Source organism: Pteropus medius, unplaced genomic scaffold (genome assembly GCF_902729225.1).
Source record: "Pteropus medius unplaced genomic scaffold, Ma_sr-lr_union100, whole genome shotgun sequence".
NCBI lineage: Eukaryota > Metazoa > Chordata > Mammalia > Chiroptera > Pteropodidae > Pteropus > Pteropus medius.
The window spans coordinates 1,416,396-1,438,189 of NW_024350324.1; the positions used below are offsets into that span (position 1 = coordinate 1,416,396).

A 21,794-nucleotide genomic window follows, 5' to 3' on the forward strand; every position below is an offset into this window, starting at 1 on the left:
GTGTCTTGGCCACCAGGACTCACACGTGGGCAGGTGCGACAGGAAAACACTGACAAATTTGACTGCATTGGCTGTCTCAAAACTCTTCCATGGTGAAAGACACAACGGATGGGCTCAAGAGATAAGTGACAGACCAGAAGGCGACGTCGATGATAGATGACACCGAGCGCTCGTTAGAGAACGAACACCCTAAAGTAAAAATGGAAAAGGAGGTGAAGAGACGATTCACGGGAGAACGAAACGATGCTCAGTCATGGAAATACAAAACCAAACCATCGGCAGCTTTGTCAAGGCACAATCGACATACGATAAACGACACACATTTACCGTATGCCATTTGATAAGTGCTGACATACGTATATACCCGTGAAACCATCCTCACAATCAAGATAGTGCAGTAACCTGCACCCCTAAACTCTCCTCCCGCCCCCCTTCCCACCCCCAACTCCCAAGCAGCCACCATTCAGCCGGGGTTGCTCACTTACATGATTTCCCATGTAGGCATCTCTCACCGCTCTGAACGTGGCCGTGCCTGCCCGTGGGTGGCCTTTGGCGTGGTGCTGCTGGGTGTGCATCCACGGCGCTGGCGTCCAGGCGTCTAGCACGCGCGGCCGCTCAGCTGTGGAACTCGTCGCGTGGCTGTCTTTTCCCCCGCAGGTGCAAAAAAGAGTTAGCACAGCCGCCTGACGTCCAGTCTCAAGAGGGCCGGCTGGCAAGGCTGGCCCCCAATGGCGGCTGGAATGGGGCTCTGAGGGCTCCCGCCGCCCCCACCCGCCAACAGCCTCCAGCCCTAACCACTGCAAACAAGCGGGTCACACCGAGCACCATTGTCCCCTAGGGTCTGGGGTCTTGGACAAGCTGGGCAGAGGCACCCATGTGATCGGCCCCCAGTGGGACCGCAGGCGCTGGGTCTCTGTGAGGCCCCCAGGGACTGCACCTCACAGTGTGTCACATCTTGTCCAGGGGGAACAAAGCTCATCCCGGTGACCCCACCAAGAGAGGACTCTGGGAGCTTGTGTCTGGGCCCCTGGTCAGCCCAGTGTCCTTTCCCTCGGCTCATTTCACTCCGTCCTGCCTCTGCACCGACCATGGCCGAGGGGGCCACCGCTGCTGAGTCCTGGGGCATTTTTGTAAAGAACAGCACGCTTATGTCTCTGCTTTAGCCGTTCTGGTGCAGTCGGCTCACGTTGTGCTTTTAATCAGCGTTCCCCTGACGTTCACTGAAATCGAGCCCCTTTTGTTTGCTCACGGCCAACTGCATATCCTGTGTTTTCAAATGCCTAAGTGTTTTTTTGCTCATTTAAAAAGTGAGATTATTTCCCCTTTTCTCATTGATTTGTAGGAGTGATTTACATTTTCGTCAAATACATATTGCAAAATGCCTTCATCTACTCAATGGCTCACCTTTCCCTCTCTTTTAATGCAGTCCAATTTGTTGATTTAAGAAAAGAATTATGGTTAGAGCTTGTATTAGTCGGGGGTCTCTAGAGAAACAGAACCAATAGGGGAGATGAATAGATTTATTCTAAGGAACCGGCTCACACGATCGTGGGACCTGGCAGGGCGGGCTGGCAGGCCAGAGACCTGGGGAAGAGCCGATATGGCAGCTTGAGTCCCGGGGTCATCTGGAGGCAGAACTCTGTCTCTTTGCCGGGACCTGTCTTTTCTCTTAAGGCCTTCAACTGATTAGATGCGGCCCACCCACATTATAGCGCCTGATCTGCTCTTCTCAAAGTCCACTGATTTAAATGTTAATCTCATCTGAAAACCACTCTCCAGTGATAGCTAGACTGGCGTTGGACCACATATCTGGGTGTCGTGGCCCAGCCACATAGGCAGGCCGAATTGACCCTCGCTATGCTTTCTGCGTTCTTCAAGGAAATGTTGCCTACCCCAAACCGTGTTCTATATATATTCTTCCACTGTCTTTACGGTTTTACCTTTCACAGATCCCATTCGTATACATTTCAAATGCAGGCAAAACTAACCCATGGCATCGAAGCCTGGGGCAGCGTCACCCTTTGGGGTGGTAATGAGCGGAGGGGGCGTGACATGGGGCTGGTTGGATCCCGTTCCCAGTGTGAGTGCCAATGATATGGCGTGTTCCCTTAGTGAGAATTCGTCGAGCTGTTGGCTATTAATATGTGCACTTTCGTGAATGTATATTGCACTTCGATAGGTTTAAGCAGCACAATAACCAAGAGAGAATACAGAACGGAACGGACTCACCGAGTCCACCTGACCTCAGAAAGACCTGGGAACAGCCTTGAGCTGAGCAGAATTGGTGGCTGGCCATGTCCATCCTCACTGCTGAAAGGACCCATGTGATGGGACCCCAGACCGCATCGGGCAGCTCAGGATGGGGCCGCCTCGCACACAGGGCCAGGCGGGACATCCCTGCTCGAGAAGGCTCACACTTGAGAACCAGCTCTGAAAGCACAACGCTGGTCTCTAGAACCGGGGCGCTCTCCAGGCTCACACTCGGGCAATCTCGTGTTACATAGATGCAGCCTCCACTTTTCTGGCCCTATGCTATGCGCCCCGCCTGGATGGAGGTGGCCGGGAGGCTGTGAAGCTGGTGCGCCACCTGGTGGCCCCGGTTTCTCGTCTTCGAAGGCCACTTCAGGAGCGCTTGGCCTTTGCTCCACCTTTGAAATCATTGATTTTGCAAAAGGGGGGAGCAGGGTGGAGTGGGGAAGCCAACTCGGTTTTTGGTTTTCAAGTTACCCAGGTTGGGGTGCAAGGATACAGGGGCACGCTAGAGCCAGTGAACAAATTTGTTTTTTGCTGGTGGCAAAACGATTAGGCACATTTCTTTGACACATTCATCCAGGGCCGTGTGTTGGTGACGCCGCGGGGTGGGGCCCTCGGTCTGGCACTGCTGACGTCAGGGCTGTGTCAGTCTCTGTGGGGGGCCGTCCTGTGCACTTTGGGGGCTGGATGCCAGGAGCATCCTGGTGTGTGACAACTGCAGATGTCTAAAGACATCGCACGGTGTCTGCTGGGGAGCAAAGTGGCCTCCGGTTGAGACCCTGCTTCCAGGAAAGAGACACTGTTTTCTCTTGTTAATATGGGTGGGGCGTGCCATCGACCCCTGGAGTCACACGCAAAGCGAGTAGAGATGGAGACACGGCCCCCAGGATGGCCTCAGGGCCAGCCGTGGCCTTGCTGCTCGGACTCGACCCGCTGCTGGAAGCTCCATCCAGGTCATGACTTATCCTAGATCCATGTTTCATCACCCCCTTTTTTTGTTGTTGTTGGTCGATGTACCGCTGACAGGAATATTCAGATAGATCCTATTTCTAACCCGTGTGGGATGGAGCAGTAATTATCGTGACACAGTTCTCAAGTCAGAGAAGCCACTGGCTTCTGGAGTGATAGTGACAGTTCCTTTGTTTTTCTCCTTCCCACTCTGTTAATGGTTCCAAACTGGAAAGTTTCTGGATCTTTCCTCAACAGTCAGGCTGAGTTTGGGGCAAATTTGTTAAGAGGCTGTGCGGGGGGCCTCCCAGCGGAGAACCACAGGAACGCAGGGAGGGATGGCGGTCGTCCACGGGGGCCTGAGACACGGTGTGTGGCTCTTCTCCAAGTGGTCCCCGAAGCGGGGTCTCCAAGCAGGTGTTGGTGTGGGGCGCCTGGGTGGCCATCTAAGATGCAGAACCTGCAGGGGGCTGGCTGAGTGACTCCAGAACGAGAGCCCCGACCAGCGGCCCTCGAACCCTGGCAGGGCAGAATTGCCTGAGGTTTGGGGAAAACACAGGTGACTTTCTGATCCAGGGCTGGGGCTCGGAGGCCAAGAATTTGCATTTCCACTGAGCCTCCGAGGCTGGTGTTGCTAGGCTGGGGGCCACACGCTGATGGCCACTGTCCCTAGCGCAGAGGTCCCCTGTTGGCACCACGCACATCAGGGCAGGCTGTTCTCTGGGGGCGTCCTGGGCGCTGTGGGGCTGAGTGGCACCCTGGCCACACCCCCTCTGTGAGGAGCACCCGAGTGACAACCACAGACGTCCCCACTGTCCATCGTCCCCCAGGGGATCCTGGTAAAGGCCCTGTGAGACAGGCACAGGCCTCACCTTGCCCCTCCCTCATCCATTTAGACTGCTTCCTGGGGCAGCAGGTGTCTGCCAGTATTTTGTGACTTTCTGGGGGACAGATAATGACCGGGCCTGGATATTTAGCTTCTCCTTTGGGGAGGGGGCCGGTGGTGCTCATATGGAGGTGGGGGCCTCAGGTAGCCCCTCCTGGCACAGCACGGGCAGCGATGGGTCAGGCTGCGCCAGGCCTGATGCTCACGGGCCGGGGCCTTAGGAGGCGCCGAAGCTGATGTCCTCCACCTGCAACTGGGCTGCTGGGGGTCACCATGGGCGCTGCAAAGGGGTACGGTGCCCGCCTAAGGTTTACGCAGCGTCCACGGCACCTTCCACGACCACGAGGCCCACACGCAGCCAAGGACCGGTGCGACCTGCCTGAAGCTTCCTGGGCTCCTTCCTACCTGGGACGTTCCTCCTTGTGCGGGTACAGGGGGGCCTTGGGTTAGGGATGGAGAACTTACTGCTGGCAGAACACCGTAGGCAAGTGACGTGCAACGGCCTGCGGCTCTGCCCCCAAGGACCTAGGAGCCTAGCTCAAGCCCTGGGCTTGCGCTTCACATGGAGGTGACTGGGGTCAAAGGTGAAGAAAGGAAGGAATGTGGGACGGCCACGTGTGACTCCGGGCACAGGAAGTGCTTATAGTCGTGTCACATCGGGCAGCGGTGTCCTGGCAACCTGGACACTCCAGGCTGGAAACCTGGGGTCAGGGGTGGCGCCGAGGTCAATGCAGAGCCGGGCAGAGGTCACAACGTCTATTTATTTCCCACACGTTACGCTTGTCACCATGGCTAGCATTCAAGGGTTAGGGCCACCTTGCAGGCCGAGTAAAAACTGCTGGTGGCTGGTGGTGGCCCTTCTTCCTACTAGTTTCCTATAACACACACGGCACAGGCGACCTCGCAGACCACCAGGGAGCCTCCAACACTGCTGCTGGCACAGGGGGGCCAGCAGGCCCCCCAACTCCCCGCCCAAGCAGGGGCTGCGGGACGGCCACGGTGGCCTCGAGTCCTGGGCAGGCTGCCCAGCCCGACTGTGTTTGCCTTCCCAGGAGGACGCCTGGCAATCACGGGCCGAGGTGGGTGACACCAGGGCCCCGAGCGCCGGGCGGGACACACAGACAGGCTAGGACGGTGGGGATGGCTCGGAGCCAGGCCCAAAACCAAGGTCATGAGCACGCCCCTTGTGGTCTGCTGGGCAAGTGCTGGGGAGAGAGGCCTGAAGGGAAGAAACGCAAATCTGTCAAAACGTCAATGAGAAGAGGCCCCCGGCTGTCCCCGTGGCCTGGGAAACAAAGGTCTTCCAGGAGTCTGCGGCCAGAGTCCCCTCACGTAAGAACTGGTGGTCCAAAGGCCCGGGGGATGCTGGTGCTCAGACTGGGGCTGGCAGTGAGCTTGTCCCAGCAGGGTGTGGCCGGGTGGCCAAGGCCGACTCAGAAAGCAGCTTCTCCTGGGCTGGGGGGCCCCCTGCAGACAGACCGAGGCGCGGGGGGGCCTGTGGGAGGAGGGGCTCTGACGCGGCTGGACATACAACTGGCCGCTGCTTGGGAGAGTGGCCTGAGGCCCATCTCCACCCCAGAACATTCTAGAAAATACTTTAGTGGCTGGGTTTCCGGGGGCTGGGGGAGATCGGTGCTGGTCCGTGTTCACAGCTTGCTGGCTCTGTTCTGAGAAGGTCTGGGGCCGTGAGGGCATACAAAAAGGGAAGGGGGGGCGGGGCGGAGGATAAAATAAAAATCGTAGAAATCCGTCTGAACATGCAGGTCCAATTCTTTTTCTTTTTCTCTCTCGGGCAGTCCAACGGGAGCAAACGGCAGGATGCACGGAGGCCTCTGACTGGCTGGGAAGGGCCCGATGCCACTACGACGGCTGGAGGAACGAGACACGGGGAGATCGGTCGGGTGGTGCCCGGGCTCCGGGGGACACGGCCGCCACTGCTGAAACCCAAGTCCCCCCACTTCCGCGTGGCTGGCGGTGGCCGGGCTGATGTGGGAACAGCACGGGCACCGTCACAGGTAGTTCTGGGCCCAGACGTGACTATGTCAGGGACGGTACTTTGGGGATGAGGTTCCAACCAATAACAGGCACAAACTTGGCCTCGGCTATGTTTTTTTGTCTTAAAATTAAGGCCGAAAAGAAAAACAAGAAAAAATGACCCAAATATTAACGTTAGTTGCTCAGGATGGAAAGATTGAAGTTCTTTTATCTGCCTTTTTACTTCTTTTTCCCACTTTTCTATAAAAAATCACATTGAGAACGATGATAACTTAGAAGCGACACCAAATCCAAGATGCAAAGGTCTTGGGCGGGAAGGTGCCTGCAGCCTGCCCCCAGGGAGCGGGGTCACTGGGGTCAGACGAGGCGGACGCCGGCCAGGCGGTAACTGAGCTGGCGAGGTGACGGGGGACCCCCAGGACGCCCCAGTGCATCGCTAAGCAACCGCACACGTAACATCTGCTCACAGCAAAACCGAACCAACCCCCACGGAGCTGGGCAGAACGCCAGGTGCCGCCTGCTCTCCCACCACGGGCGACCTCGCCCCACACACGCGCAGAAAAGGGCTCTGCTGTCACCGTCCCACACACTCGTCGCCTGCGGTCGCTCAGGCACCAGCCTAAACCCAGGGAGTGGGGTTTCGCCCCTTGCCCTCTACGGAGTCAGAGTGGGTCCTGCTGGAAATACCTAGGAGGGGGTCCGAGGGCCTGGACACCCCCCACAGGGCTGAAGGGATTCAGGGACACCCTCCCGACTTTGAAGACCCAGGCAGCTTGGCAGTCTGCGGGGACTCACGTGGGCGGTCACTCTTGCTGGTCGTCGTTGCTGGCACTGGGCGTCCGACTTCGGATCTGACTTCGAAGCTGCTCAATCAGCTCTGGGTTCTGCTGCTGCATCTGCTGAGCGAACTGCTGGCCCCTGTTGGGGGCGCCCGACTCAGTGGGGCAGGGCCCGCACCCACCGCCCTCCGCCCAGGCGTCCGTGGGGGCCTCCCATGGGTGCCCTGTGAGGGCGGAGTGGCCAGTGGAAGACATGGGGCCTACGGGGCGCCTGGGACACAGTGACACTTCCCTTCCCGTCTGCCCAGGCCCCGCAAAGCAAGTCTACTCACGCCTGGATGAGACTGGCCAGGTCGTTCTGCGAGGGATTGGTGCCAGGAGTCCCCAGGGGGTTGTGGCCACCGGAAATCATCCCAGACATGCTGCAGGGAATGCCCGTGACTTGCACCGGACAGCCCAGCGTCCCTGGGCCCCACCAGCCCTCACCTCCGCTAGCACAAGACACCCTGTCACCACCAAGGGCCCACCTGCACCTCGGTCCACTGCACCCCCGATGAACCCGCGTTCCCAGACACCGCCTTTTGCGTGAAACAGTGACTCATTCTTAATGGGGCAATTCTGGCCCCCAAATGACACTGGGAAAGCCTGTGACACAAAAGATCACGCTGTGTGACCCCATTTATGTGAGATGGCCAGGACAAGTATGCCCCGGGAACAGTGGGAGAGGGTCGTCAGGTGTGGGAAGGGGGTCACTACAACAAGGACAGGGCTCTTTCTGGGGCGATAGAATGTTCTGGAACTAGGTGGTGGTGCTGCATGACACTGTGAAAGCTCAGGGCTGCTGAGTTGCAACCGAAACGGTGACAACGGTAAAGATTACATGGCAAAGAGACACAAGCACGAGACCCAGGGACGAGGCTGCCACTTACAGCTGCTGGACTTGGGGGTTGTTCATCAGATTGGAAGCCTGGGGAAGAACCAGTCGTCAGGGTGGCTGCTGGCGTGTGGTGGCCGACACCTCCCTGCGAGCCACCCCCCACGCCCTCCCCACCACGTGTCTCCCCACTGCAATTGGCCTGGGGCCTTGCTTTAGGGCTCTGGGCACCTCGTCGCTTCTGGGGGCCATTAGGATTCACCCGGTAGACGGACTCTGTCTTGGCCACTGAGTGTGACAGGAGAGCCGGGCCGGCCCCCGCCGCACAATGAATGACGCGACACGGGGACTTGGTGCAGTCACCTCCCCACTAGGACATCTCCTCAGGCCCCGGGCAGAGCGGATGGGTAGGAACAGCACGTCCGCCTAATGCCCACAAGGAGCTGGCGCTTGGCCACCCTCTGGCCCAACCCCACAGTGCTGGAGTCACTGTGGACACGCAGATGCACGGCCCGGCAGTGCCGGCAGCGGCTGACCCGGGGGCGAGGTCGAAGGCGTGACCGACGCCCCCTGGAGAGACCGTGTCCGTCTGCCCTGTGCTTTTGCAGAGACCTAGACCTGCAATGAAGGCGCGACCCCGGCCCCCTAGAAGGTGACACGCTCCTCGCTGCAGTGAGGACATGATCTGAGCACAGCGGGTTCCGCTGTGTTCTCCTCCTGACAGTTTGAGACCCTGTGCCCGAGGCCCCGTGCGCCAGCAGCGCAGCCTCAGGCAGAGTGCGGCCACCCAGGAAGACCTGGGCACGCGTGTGCACAGGAGCTGCTCTCCAAGGACGGGCGCCTCTGAGCTTCAGCCTCTGGCACTGGAAGGCGGCTCTCCCGCCTCGGGGCCACATGCATGCCACTGTCTCGTCTTAACCTAGGGCAACAGATGTGGCCTTATTACTGCCACTGTCCCCTGCAAGGAAACCAGGCTTGGGGAGGGGATGGGACCTTCTCGGGTCATTCAGTCGGGAGACAGGACTGGGATGTTTGTCCTCTGTGCTCGATACTGGCGGATGGGTGGGGGGTGTCTCACTTGGGGCCATTTTGCCCCCAGGGGACTCGCGAGATCTGGGACATCTGTGGTTGTCACTCTGGAGCTGTTCCTAGCATCGAGTAGGTGGGAGTGAGGCTTTCAGGTCAGCCCCCGGCAGTGCCAGGACGCCCCCACAGAGGGACCGGCCCGTGTCTGCGGGGCCGCGTCGGTGGCCCTGGCATGTGACAGGCCCGGCGGTGGCAGGGACACGCACCATGCTCATGAAGCTGGGGTTGTTCAGCAAGCCTGCGATGTCGAAGCTGCCGGCCCCGCCCGTCTGTGGGGATAAGGAAAGTGCCAATGAGTGGCACTGAACACAGGACTGTGACGCTGACACTGAGAACCAGGACGTACACCCGCGGGGCCGTCTGGAGCTCAGACAGACACAGTCTCAGCCTGGGCGGCGGGCTCTGTGCACGAACCCGCTGCCCATCACCTGGGACAAGCAGTGTGAGCCCACCCTTCGTTTTCCAATGCTGACTCCTGGGCCTCGTGGACTCTGGAGGGACAGCCCCACCCCGGGTGACCAACTCCTAGGGATGGTCACCAACTGGTCCAGGAGTGCACCTTCCAAATGCAAACCAGTCAACCCCAAGCCCACCCTAGCCCTGCCTCCGAGGCTCACATGCCCCGGGCCCGTCCCTCTGCACCGGTCACCGCAGGCCAGTTGCCAGACTTCTGGGGCCAGCCCCGTCCCAGAGCCCCTGGGGTTGAACACGCCAGCCAGCCCCAGACCTCCGCTGCTTTTCAGTGGCCACGAATAACAGCTCTAGACCCCTCACCTCCTGCCCGCTGTGGCACTTCCCCGTGTGGCCCCAAGTGTCGGCCTGGTTTGTGCCCTGCCTCTCCACCAGAAGCACAGCCCTCATTCCCAGGGGTGACTCACGGGACTGGGCGCCTCCCTCAGCTTCAGCTCCGCTATCTTGAGGTTGGACTTGTACGTCTCATTGTCGGGGTCCAGCTCCAGGGCCTTCTTGTAGTAGACCACGGCCTCTGTGTGCTTGTTCAAGCTGGACAGCGCTAGGCTGGGGGGAGGCCAGGGACGTGGGGAGGGGACCCAAGAGCTGCGTGCCCCTCACCCCCACACTGTCTCTGTGTCCACACCCTTGTCCTGCATGTGGGCTCGGCGGAGGGGACAGAGGAGGGGGCCAGGGAGGGGCTGAGAAGACGGGCAATGAAGAGAATGGAGACACTTAGGAACTGGGGCCTTGGTGGGACCAGCACCAAGGGCTCTGAAGGCCCAAAGGGGGGTGCTCGAGGTGGCGGGGGGTGGGGGGACGCAGATAGAAGTGTGTGTGTTTGGTCCTTGTCCCTGTTCCTGGCACAGAGCTACGACAATCCTCCAACTTCCTGAGTCACAAGTATGTCCTTTGACAATTGTAACAACCCCCTTTGATCACGCCTAGAGGGTGACGCAGCCACGTGCCAGGAGGGCGGTGCACCCTGACTCCAGAGTGACCGAGCCCCTGCTCCCAGGACCCCTCTGCACGCTGCCCGTGTGTCTCTCCGTCTGTCCTTTCTACCAAGCTGGTGAACGTGACAGTGTTCCCTGGACTCTGTAGCTGCTCCAGAGAAACCCCTTAGAGCCGGGTGGTCGGAAGCACAGGTGCCGACCTGGACTTGTGACTGGTGTCGGAAGTGGGGGCGGTCCCGCGGGGCTAAGCCCTGGACCTCTGGGGTCTGCACCAACCCTGGGAAGGGGGTCTCAGGATCAAACCAAATTGCTGGACACCCTGCTGGCGTCTCAGAGTCGGCTGCTGGGGCTGGAAACCCTCCCCACGATCCCAGGAGAAGGAAATGTGCTGGACGAGGGCAGACCGACGCTGGAGGGCCCCCGGCCTGCTCACCCCATCCTGCCGTAGGCTTTGCTGTAGGACGGGTCTATGCAGATGGCCCGCTCGCAGTCCTGCACCGCCCCGGCGTAGTTGCCCAGCTTGCTGTAGGCCGCGGCTCTGCGGAAACAGCGGGCGGTCAGCGCTGCGTCCTCGCCGGCTGCCCGGGCGGAGCCGCGTGGGTCCAGGCCTCGGCGCCCCCACGCCCCGTTCGGCAGGTGGATGAGCACCGGCTCCGATGTCCGCTGGGCGCCCGTGTTGGGGCTGCGGGGAGGGTGCTGCCCCGCTCACCCCGGGGGAAAATGAGGCTGAGGGAGGCGGAGCAGCGTGGCCAATGCCACACATCACGTGGGTGGCGAGGGGACCCGGATCTGAACTCAGTGACCAGGCTCCACTGCCCGGTGGTCGGCGCAGCCCACTGACGTAGCCAAACACGGCAGGACGGGTGACACGCAACGGAGGCCCGGCCCGAGGCCGCCGTCCAAGCCCTCGGCCTACTCGGTGGGGTAATTTTCTCGCCGTCCCAAGGTTTATGTTTCCACTTTGTTTTGAGGTGCAGTGAGGTGTTACGTGGAAAAGACTCAGTGAACCACAGTCAGGCCACGAAAGGGCAGGGGAGTCCACACCGCTTTACAATTTTTCTGCACATCTAGAATTGTTTCTCCGAAAAAAAGGTAAGGAAAAATAAAGTCGATAAAGAAAAAAAACAGAAAAAGTGCCTCTGCCCGCGGTGACGTGGGCCATTTGACATGCTGTCTGGTGTCTCCCGCAGTGTGTTTCCACCGCTTCCACACCGCGTGCGCCCCGGCCTTCCGCTCCGCCCCTAACCTGGCACTTCCCACAGTGCGGCCATGTGGCAGCTCATGTGGCTTCCCCTTAAAATGCACAGACCAGGGTCGAAGACACGGTGACGGGAGGACGCCAGGCAGCGTGGTGAACACAGCGGACTATGCGGACGTCACGTGCACAGCTGTATATCTGAAACTCACGTAACGTTACGTACCTACGTCACGCCAACATGTTTAATTAAAAAAAAAAAAGAAAAAAAAAAGCACCGGCCAGACACGGCTCCGCGCCATCGCCAACGCTGCCACGGGCACGCACGTGAAACGCTACCCCGATTCTGGCTGTTTCCTCGGCTGTGCGACTGTGCAGAACATGGTGCCACTTATCTTAACGTCTCTAGCAGCTCTGGCTGGCCCCTTGCAGCCGCCGGCCACGTGCATCCGTGGGACCGGGGGTACCGCTGTCCCGCAGCGCACACGTCTCCCTCCTGCCGGGGCGCGGGGCCGGGGCCGGGGCCGGGGCCTGGCACGTACCTGTTACAGAAGTAGACGGCGTTCGCGGGGTTGAGCTCGATGGCTTTGCCGTAGAAGTGCACGGCGGCCTCGAAGTTCTCCACCTTCATCTGCTCGTTTCCTGAACAGAAAGAAAAACGTACACAGGCTGCTCGCACGAGAGCACCGGGCTGAGGCGTCGGCCGCAGCGCTCCCAGGCTAGCTGAAGGTCTGTGATTTCAGGGGGCAGGATGCAGCACCCTGGCGCGAGGGGGGAGGGGTGCAGTTTCGGTTGAGAGCCGGAGCCGGCGCTCAGTGACGGAGGCTGCCACAGCTTCGGTCGTGATGTCCAGGAACGTTAAGTCTCAAATGCTGTCACTTTTGCATCTTTCCCCAGAAACAGCCCAATTTAACGACACGTAATTCATGTACCACAAAAGTCACCCTTTGAAAATGCACAGCCGAGCGCTGTTTAAGTATAGTCAGATGTGCAACCATCACCCCTCTTTCCAAAACATACTGTCACCCCAAAAAGGAACCCCATCCCCACAAGCAGTCACCCTCCCCATCCTGTAACAACCATGCACCCACTTCCGTCTGTGGATGTGTCTGTTCTACACACGTCACGTAAGTAGAATCACACCGTGTGGTCTTGTGTGTCCGGTGTCTCTCACTGACCGTCATGTGTTCAGGTCCGTCCACGTCATGGCGAGTGTCAGCCCCTCCGCCCTCTTCATGGCCGAGGGACACACCCCCGTGTGGGTGGATATGCGTGTGGACACCTGGGTGGTTTACACTGGGAATTGTGCCGCCATGAGCATTCAAGTACAAGCACCTCTGTGGGTGCGTTTGAGTGTCCCCTGGGCCCACGAGCGGTCATTGTGTTTAACATAGCGGCTGCACCACTTATGTGCCCCCTTGGGTGAGAAGATCGACTTCTTCACGTCCACGTGTCTGTGTTCATGGAAGCCCCTCGGCACCCCTGAGAGACTGGCCTGCCGGCCGAGGTGTGACAGCACCCACCTGGGGCCACAGAGTGGGGATGGCCTATCTCAGCCCCGCGGCCCTGGGTCCTGGTGTTGGGGGAGAGCTCATGTCCTACCTTCGGTTTTGAGGCGCTCCGCCTCGGCTGAATCCTCTTCCGACGGCGGGGTTCGCTCTGGGTCCCGGTGCTGCGGCATCTCCTGGACAGAAAGGGAAGATGGCAGTCCCGCTGTCCTCCTTGCCCTCCACTTCCAGCACCCTGAGCCACCCAAGGGCCCCAACCCCTGGCCCAAGGGGCACGCAGGCCTCATCATGGCGGCACGGGCAACCAGCAGCTCACCTTGCCCATGGCGGCAGCTTCAAATATCTCCGGGAGAGTCTGAGGGAGCGCGAGGTCACGGTCTTCCACCGTCACCCCGAAAGCGGTCTCCAGGCACTGGATCGCAACTGCGAGGGCGAAGGGGGAATTCTCCTGAGTGCACCCCGCGTCGACGGTGGGGCTCGGGGCAAGGCTTGCGCTCGGCGTCCGTCACGCGAGCTGGCAGAGGCACCGTGCGGCGCGTGCCCCAGGGCTGGCGTGGGCTCCTCCGTCAGGACCCGGACATGCCCTCCAGCCCTGTGAGCAGGAAGTGTGGGCCAAGACGCTGTCCCCGCCCAGAGAGGCTCAGGTGGTGACATCAAGGCTCTCTGTGGGGTCACAACGCTGGGGCCGCCCAGCGAGGGAGGGTGGCTGAGCCCAGCCTGGAGCACCAGGTGTGGGTAAGACACCAGGGACACGGTGCCAGGCCTCCCCGGAACCCGGCCGTAACCTGGAGCTCGAGGCCAGATCCCTGCAATCTTCACAGCTGGACCAATGGCACGTGGGACAGAACAGCCCAGAGCCCCAGGACACCAGCGCCTGTCCCCTCCTCTTGTAAGAGGCCTGGCCTGACTGACCGAGGGGATTCTCACCATGTGGTTGGTGGGGGGGGCTGGAGGCTGGGAGCCGAGAGGGGGCTCATGCCTGGCACTGCCGAGGGGCTGGGTGGCCTTGCCTGTGAAATGAGGACATGGCTGGCCAAGTGTGCTGGCCTGCCACGCCAGCCCTGGGGTGGGCCTATGCACCGATGGGAGAAAGGTGGGGGATGGAGGGGGACAGCAGTGGGGGTGTGGGGCGGGCATCCGGGACCCTCTTCCTGGGGCAGGAGGCCCACGCACCTTCCAAGCTTTCCTGGGCGTCGGACGAGAGCCCGCCGTGTCGCAGCTGGTCGTGCAGGAAGCGGATGATGGCGTAGGCCAGGCGCTTCTTGTTATCCATCTTGGGATGGGTGGAGACAACGCGGGGTTCCAGGAGCTGCAGACCCCAGCCGGGCGTGAGCACGGGACAGGCCCCCACAGGGGGTGCCCCACTCCCCAGACAGCACCCCTGCCCTCAGGCGTGCAGGCGGACGGAGCGCCCCGGCAGTCCTGCCTCCTTGCTCTGAGGACGTGGCTGTGGGCCTGGCAGTCACCACCCTTTCACCAGCTGCGTGGGGAGGGGGTGTCACGGGGTCCCCAGGGACTCAAGGGGCCACCTCACATGGGTTGGAGCCCTGTAGGTTTGTGAACTCTGAGTGTCCAAGTCCTGATGCCTCCAAGGGACATGAGGGGTCAGACAGGTGTCATGGGGGGAGGGGCGAGCAGACTGAAAGGCCCCATGGGGCGCAGTCCCTTTCCAGGCCACCGCAGGGCCGCCTCCAGGCTCCCCTGCAACACGCCGTCCTCCCAGGCCAGGAGTGACCCTGCCCCTGGGAACACTGGGCCCGTCTGTGGTTGTCATGCTCGGGGTGCCGCTGGCATTGAGGGGGAGGAGCCAGGAGTGTTGCTCAACCTCTCATAGTACCCACAACAGCCCCCCATAAAGCACGACGGGCCTCAGTACCCGCCTATTGGGGGGATAAATGAGCGGTCTGCTGCCCGAGGGCCTGTGACGCACGGCACACCCTGCTCCCACCACAGAGCGACCCCTGAGGGCACTGTCACTCCCCTTTAGAGAGGAAACAGGTGCAGGATGGGGACCCACGTGCTGCCCAAGGCCTCTGGCATCCACCTGGCACGCTGGGAGCCATGGCGTGAAGCATGCTGGCCCCCCGAGACATCTCCGGTGGGGTGAGCAGCCCGCACCCCAAGACGCCAAGAAACGGGCCACCTGAGAGTATTTTCGTTAACTCGTCTCTGGCCGGAGATGAGAAGAGCAGGTCCCTACCCCAGGCTTTACGAGCTGGCTGATGGCAGACTGGGCTGATGCCAGCACCTGGTGGCATCCCAAGGGCGGTCGAGGCGAGTGACGCCGGCCACCCGCTCAGCCTGTCTCCTATTCACAGGGAACGAAGCTCACCGACAACTGCTTCTTAAAAAAAGGGAGTGGGAGCAGCGGGACACACGAGGCCTCACCCACAGACAGGACGTGGCGACAGAATGTTCTGGAACTGCTGGTGATGGCTGCACAACTCTGAATTTGCTAAAATCTACCGATTTTCACGGAACGTGAATTATATCTCGATTTGTTAAAAGGGAAAAACTTGACACAGCTGTGCTTCGCATGGCCAGACGGGGAGCTACGGCCGCCTTGGAAAGCTCTTCGGCGGGGAAGGCGAGGGGCTTCCCGCCTCCACTTCTGGACACAACGAGCCTGAGCCACACAAGTGCCTTTGGCCTGAGTGTGTCCCTGGAACCAGAAGGTGCCAGAGCCCAGAGGACAAACGGCCAGTACCAGATCCAGAGGCTCTTGGGTGCGACACACAGAGGACCACTACAACCCGCCTGTTTGAAGACGGTGGAGCCCCAAAGGTGAGGCGACCTCCCAGCCAGAGGGTCCCGAGGGCAGCTGGCCAGTCTGTGGCCTCCACGCCAAGGAGACATGCATGCGGCCCACAACGTCGAGAACGCTTTCGCTTTACAGACACGTTCTGACTCAAAGGTGGACACGGCCCAGTGCCCATGGACGGATGACGGATAAACGGAAGCCGGTCCAGCCACACGCGGGAATGTCACTCAGCCCTGAAAAGGACCGGCATCCTGACACCCGCTGCAGCGTGAGTGGACCTGGAGGACATTATGCTCAGTGACATAAGCCAGACATAGGACACGTCCCGTGTGACCCCACTCACAGGAGGTTCCCGGGGAGTCCGATTCAGAGACACGGAGTAGGCGGCGGAGCCAGGGGGAGTGAGTGTGTAACGGGGACAGAGTGTCAGCATGGGACGATGAGAAAGTCCTGGAGGTGGACGCTGGGGGATAGCTGCACGACTTGTGCGTGTGCCTAAGGCCACTGAGCTGTGCCCTCAACAGAAGTTAGGGTGGTCGATTTTATGTTGTGGGATTTTACTATAATTAAAAAAAAAATTGTTTTTAAAGGTCCTGTTCTTAGGAAGTGACCCTTTGAGATCCCAAGATGCTGATCCTTTTGCAGTCTGTTCTCAATCACCGGTCAAGTGCCATGTCTGGGCAGCTGCCTGCTTAGCTGAGAACAGCTTTTACGTTCCTGCATCCTCTCAGTGCCCACGTAGCATGTCTGATTTGGCCTCGTGGTCCCCAAAGCTGACAGCACCTACCACCTGGGTCTTTATGTTTGCTGACGCCCTCCCCTCGAATCACTGAGGGCAACCTGGATGGAGGTGTGCCAGGTCTTACACAGTGGGTCAGAGGTTCAGACAGGTGGCAGGGCGAGCTCACTCACTCGCTGAGCTGCTGGGCTCCTTCCGAGCATTCTGGCACCATTGCTGAGTGCGGTTCCCCTGCTGGACCCTCTGGAGCCAGCACTGGCTCACGCGAGGTCCGCGCTGGCCTTTGTGGTGTGTGTGTGGTCTCTTCTCCTCCCAGGAGACCCAAATGTCAGCATATCTATTTTCTGCCCTCCCGGACTGAGCTGAGACTGGAGGATGTGATTCCCGAGGGGTCACTGAGGGTTTAGGAACCAGAAAAACAAAGTCACACTCATTGGTGGCACGCTTTCGGAAATTCCAATGTCCCTGGCCCTAGGTGCCCCAGGGCCTTTGCTCATGCTGTTCCCAGTGAACTAACCTGTGGCAACTCTTGCCTGCCCTCTAGTATAAGCTTGCACTCCTGCCGGGTAGGCGTCTACTGGGCTACTGATGCTATTCCCAAAAGTTGGCCCCCCATGTGACACGTTGAGTGTCAACAAGTCGAGGCCCCCCTGGAGCCTGCCCTGGGCCTGGGGTTTGGATGATGGGAAGGGACGTCCATTTCCCCGAGGATGAGGTCTGAAGTCATGATGCTTAAGGCACAGCCATTTCTGCCTGAGGCCAGCTGCACATCGTCTTCCCTGTCCCCGTGTGACATCTGGAAGAATCCCAGCCAATGCCCTCACTCTTCTCCTCTGTAGATGGGATAACAGAGGCGTCTTCACAGGCTGTTGGGAAAATTCAGTGGCCTAGTGCGGGGTTCCCACGCAGGCACTTTTGCCATGTGGCTCATTCTCTGTGTGAGGGACTTTACTGTGCACAGGGGGTGGTGACAGCGTCCTAACATCTACCTATTGTCCCTGGGAGCAGAGTGCAGGGGACAGGAGTACCCCAGGTGAGACCCTGAGTTAAGGGGTCCCACTGACCCCCAGGACCGCCTGACCTGCAGAGGTGCCAGGGGGCTGCATGCATTTAAGTATGCAGCCTGAGTGGCAGGGGAGAGGCGACTCGCACGCTGGGGTCCCCTGGAGTGACCGTCCGACCATCGGGGACTTATTCTGGTGTCTAGCTGAGCAGGGATCATATTCAACATTTTTCCAAATAATGAATGCAGGGTCCCCCCTCGGCACTGTGATGCTGAGACGGGCTGTTCTCTGTGGGGCGTTGGGCAGCCTTCCTGGCCCCGCCCACTCGATGCCAGGAACCCCACTGGTGACAACCACAGATGGCTAGACCATCCCCAGGTGAAAATCACCAACAGACGCTTCATGGGAAAAGTACAGGCTCTAGGTCAGCACGAGTCAGATTTTCTGGCCAAATGACTTTGCTGCAAGCTTTCAGAAGTCTCCCGTTTGCTGAGAATTTGGGTTTCAGAAGTACAGAAAAGGGACAGTGGCAGCAGCCGACCCGGCACGGTGCTCGACCAGGTGGTCCTTGGAAACTGCGGCTTCTCGCGCCAGCCAAGACGGCCAGAGCGGAGGGCGGACCGGCTGGCGCACCTGTGCTGCACGCGGGGCTTTTGAGATGGACAAACCTCCGCTCCCCAGAGCTGGGCCCACCCTGACACCGTGACGGCGCCGGCGTCCCTTGGAACAATCACAACGGGCAGGGCCTTGGCTGCTGGACGACATTCTCAAAGGCCTACTGTCTCTCTGAACAGGGAGAGCTGTGTGTGCTCTCGGAAGGCCTGCCCGGGGCGCAGGGTGTGGGCCGAGCCTGGGGAGGGTGGGCGGACGCTGGCCCTGTGGCCCGCGGGCGTCCTGAGCCTGCCCCTCTTTGGTGCCTTCAGAATCCCTTCCAGCGTCCGGTCTACCTTATCATTTTATCATTAAAAAAAAAAATGTTAGTCTCTAGTCCTTTTATTTCCCTGCCCAGAACTGACCATTCAAAAGGGAAAAACGGCACACCTTACTAAAAACTAGTAACCCGCCCCCCACACCCCAGGGAGAAGCACCTGCTTTCTGAAGGACGGCCTGCCCCTTCTGTAGGTGCTCGTCCCGCCTCCGCATCCACAGTCCCGTCACAGACACAGTGCCCACAAGCTGGGGCGGAGCTCCTTCCCCACCAACCTAGGACCCCTCAGGTACCCCAGAAATGCTGCCCCAAAGTTAGAACTCGGGTTTGAGCGCGCCCCCCAAAGTGCGGCCGTTTTCTTCCAAAATGACGCCAGGATGCCCTGCACGCCTACAAACCCTCGACAGCGCCCTGAAACACCATGAGTGTGAGCACACGGCCCCTTGCCACGGCATGTCACCTGCTGGGCCCATCCAAACCCTCTGTGCTCTGATCAAAACTGCTGCTCACCTTTCCTCCGACCCGTCGGGGAAACTCACTCCCCCTTCACCATCGAGCTGCAAGGCCACCTCCTGAGACAGACCGGGACACCCTCATCTTCCCGCAGAGCCCCAGTGTGGCACCCCAGCAGACTGGGAGCCATTGGACAGATCATCTTCCTTCGAACCCCAGTGCTTGGGGGCGTTTGATCTGTGTGGACTCAGGAAAACAAGAGGTCACTGTCCGATTCGGAGCCACACACCCGGGCCCCTTGGGGAAGTCACTCTCTTTGGGTCGTTTCCCCATTAGAGTTTTGGTCTCGCTTCCCTACTCACAGTCCCCTTTATGCCTTCGGCTTCGCCGGGCGCTCTGCACCTCAGCCAGTGCTGGCTCTTGGCAAAAGAATAAGCAGGATCCAGTGGGATTGTACACAGCCCGGGGGCCGGGTTTTAACCCCACCTAGAGCCGCTCACCCTTCCAGAAGAACTAAATTGTGACGAGCAGGTGAAACCCTCAGAGCACCAAGGACATTCCGGGCCCTGAGCTAAGCGTTGTACACGCGATGGCTCATTTCAGGAGCCAGCCAACATTTTCTGAGAAGCGCCAGAGTAAATTTCTTCAATCTTGCAGGCGGAAAGGTCCCTGTGGCAGCGACTCACACGAGGTGAGTGTGATTGGGCCTGGCTGTTTCCACGAAACTTTACTTACTAAAACAGGCTGCAGCTAGATGTGCTTCCCTGATTGCGGCCAGGCGAGACTCTGGATTGCTTCACAGAAACCCCATTCTCCAGAAGGAAAAACCGAGGCTTAGAAAGATAAGGTCACCGGGTTAAGACAACACAAATTAGGAGTTTTGAACCCAGGCCCAGAGCTTAAGCTCCAAAGTACCCTTTCCTCTCCCGACGAAACTGGGTGTGCAATCAAAACCTTGCATGTGGTTTTGGGGGTTCACTTCCCCCTCTCCCTGAAGAGCTCCTGCTGGTGAAGAACTGCTAGTCTAGGGCAGGGTTTAACTTTGGGACTGCTGACATTCACGGCCCATCCATTCTCTGGAGGGCATCCTGGGCCCTGTGGGGTGTTGAGTAGCATCCCTGGGCCCCCTCCCTCCAGTCACGATAACCACAGACGACCCCATCGCCCAATGTCTCCTAGAGGGAACATAACCACTGGTCTAGGGAGAGGAAAAACAACCTAAAAAATAATCGCAGAAACGACACAAAACAGGAACGTCACTCACTCCCAGATGCAGGGGATACACACATTTTCTGACATCAAATCACAAAACCAGCCATCATCCAGTGAGCTCTTAACAAGCACCAGGAACCTCACTGGAAAATGCTCTAGAGTATTCAACCTCACAATGACCCTAGCAGGCACGTGTGTCTACAGTCCCCACTGCACACACAAAATGCTGCTCAGAGAGGAAAAGCGACTGGCCCAAGCTCACGCGGCCAGTCAGAGGTGGTGGCGAAGGTCCTCAAGACCAGATTTCTCCCGAAGACCCTACGTGTCACGTGAAACTGACTGATGACCCCTCTGAGCTTTCACTGGGCTCTACGGCTTGAACCCTCCCCCGATCCCCGGGGAAGGGACCGTGACGACTCCCCTTTTGCAGAGGGCAAAACTGAGGCTCTGAGAAATCGAGAGGCTGGTCAAGGTCCCCCAGGTGGAGAGCGTCGGCGCTGCGACGGGAACCCCGATAAGAGCACCACGAATGGAGGCCCCCGATTCAAAGGAACCGTGTTTCTGGGGAGCAACGGACACTCAGCGAGCGAGGGCGCTTCTACGTCCTGTTGTCCACCCACAGGCCTGAGAACCAGTATTTCCGGAGTCTGGGGTCCGAATGAGGAAGCCGGGGCCAGCAAGGGCCCGCTCGACGCCGCCTGGCCTCAGTTTCCCCTACGCGCCGCCCCCTCACAGTACCCCATGGATCGCGGCAGCCCCAGCCCCAGCCTGACCTCCCCTTACGGGCCCTGGAGCCCCGGGAACTCCGAGCAGTGGACCCCCAGACTCGCCTGGCTCAGCGCCGAGCCCCCCACTCACCTCTCAAGCGGCCGAACCCCGACCCACCGACGGCTGCGCCTGCGCACCGCGGCGCTCCCGGCCCCGCCCCCCGAGCGCCGCGCCTGCGCGGAAGACGCGGTCCGGCTCGGCCTGTCCTTCTGCGCAGGCGCGGCAATTATCCCGGCGGGCGTGGGGGCAAGTGACGCAATTTAGAGGCGTGAACGAGCTGGTCGTTAGGGCAACTGACCTCTGCGACCGAATGGAGGCCGGAAATCAGGGCTGACTGTCTTCTAGAGCGGGAATGGAGCGGAGCATGGTGGGACAGTGGCTGACTACTGTCTATGGCGGAGTAGGCGGAGCCGTTCACGTGGTGCTGAGCCGGCCACGTGGTGCAGTTGCTTTTGGGTCTCGGGCGCCTAGAACGTCACAGGCGCTCTGAATGCGAGCAACTGTTATCCACTATCTTTGTTCATTTATTCACCCGCCCACTCACTCACCCACAAATACATTCTTCCATTCATCCAATGTGTGAAGGAATACAGAGATTGTTCACAGCAGGTGCTTAGTAGCCAGCAAATATCTTAAGCCAACTGTAAAAACTATCAAAGTGTTTTCCCTCATTAGCTCGTACTGGGGTAGACAGATTATGAAATAGTAACCTAGCTCATAAATTACTTCCCCGCTGTGAAGAAAAAATAGGCTGTCGTGGTCGTGAGGAGGTGAATTGGCTGCGATGATTAGGAAGGGACTCTTAAATGTGGATTTGGAGGATAAGGAAAAGCACTCCAGGTACAGGGAACAGTGAAAACAAAGACTGACATGGAATTAAACTTGGTGTGCTTAATAGAGGGTGAGTGATGAGAAGTTCCCTAAGGCGACTCACAACTGACCACTAGTGCTAAAGTTGACAGAAGTTTTTCCCGATTCATTTTTTATCCTATTTACAGA

At 59.3% G+C, this 21,794-nt stretch overlaps 1 protein-coding gene across 1 annotated transcript; it reads right to left on the reverse strand.

The window, feature by feature from the left end:
* Positions 1 to 4,829: 4,829 nt before the first annotated feature.
* Positions 4,830 to 21,005, reverse strand: SGTA (small glutamine rich tetratricopeptide repeat co-chaperone alpha). The gene is made up of 12 exons (XM_039839170.1): positions 20,886 to 21,005; positions 14,104 to 14,239; positions 13,247 to 13,353; positions 13,025 to 13,106; positions 11,965 to 12,064; positions 10,661 to 10,765; positions 9,700 to 9,838; positions 9,028 to 9,090; positions 7,791 to 7,828; positions 7,194 to 7,283; positions 6,878 to 7,000; positions 4,830 to 5,956 (listed from the first exon to the last, which is right to left on the reverse strand). Exons 2-11 carry the CDS (start codon positions 14,201 to 14,203, stop codon positions 6,886 to 6,888), a joined length of 939 nt encoding a protein of 312 aa, XP_039695104.1. The 5' UTR covers positions 14,204 to 14,239; positions 20,886 to 21,005; the 3' UTR covers positions 4,830 to 5,956; positions 6,878 to 6,885.
* Positions 21,006 to 21,794: the final 789 nt, after the last annotated feature.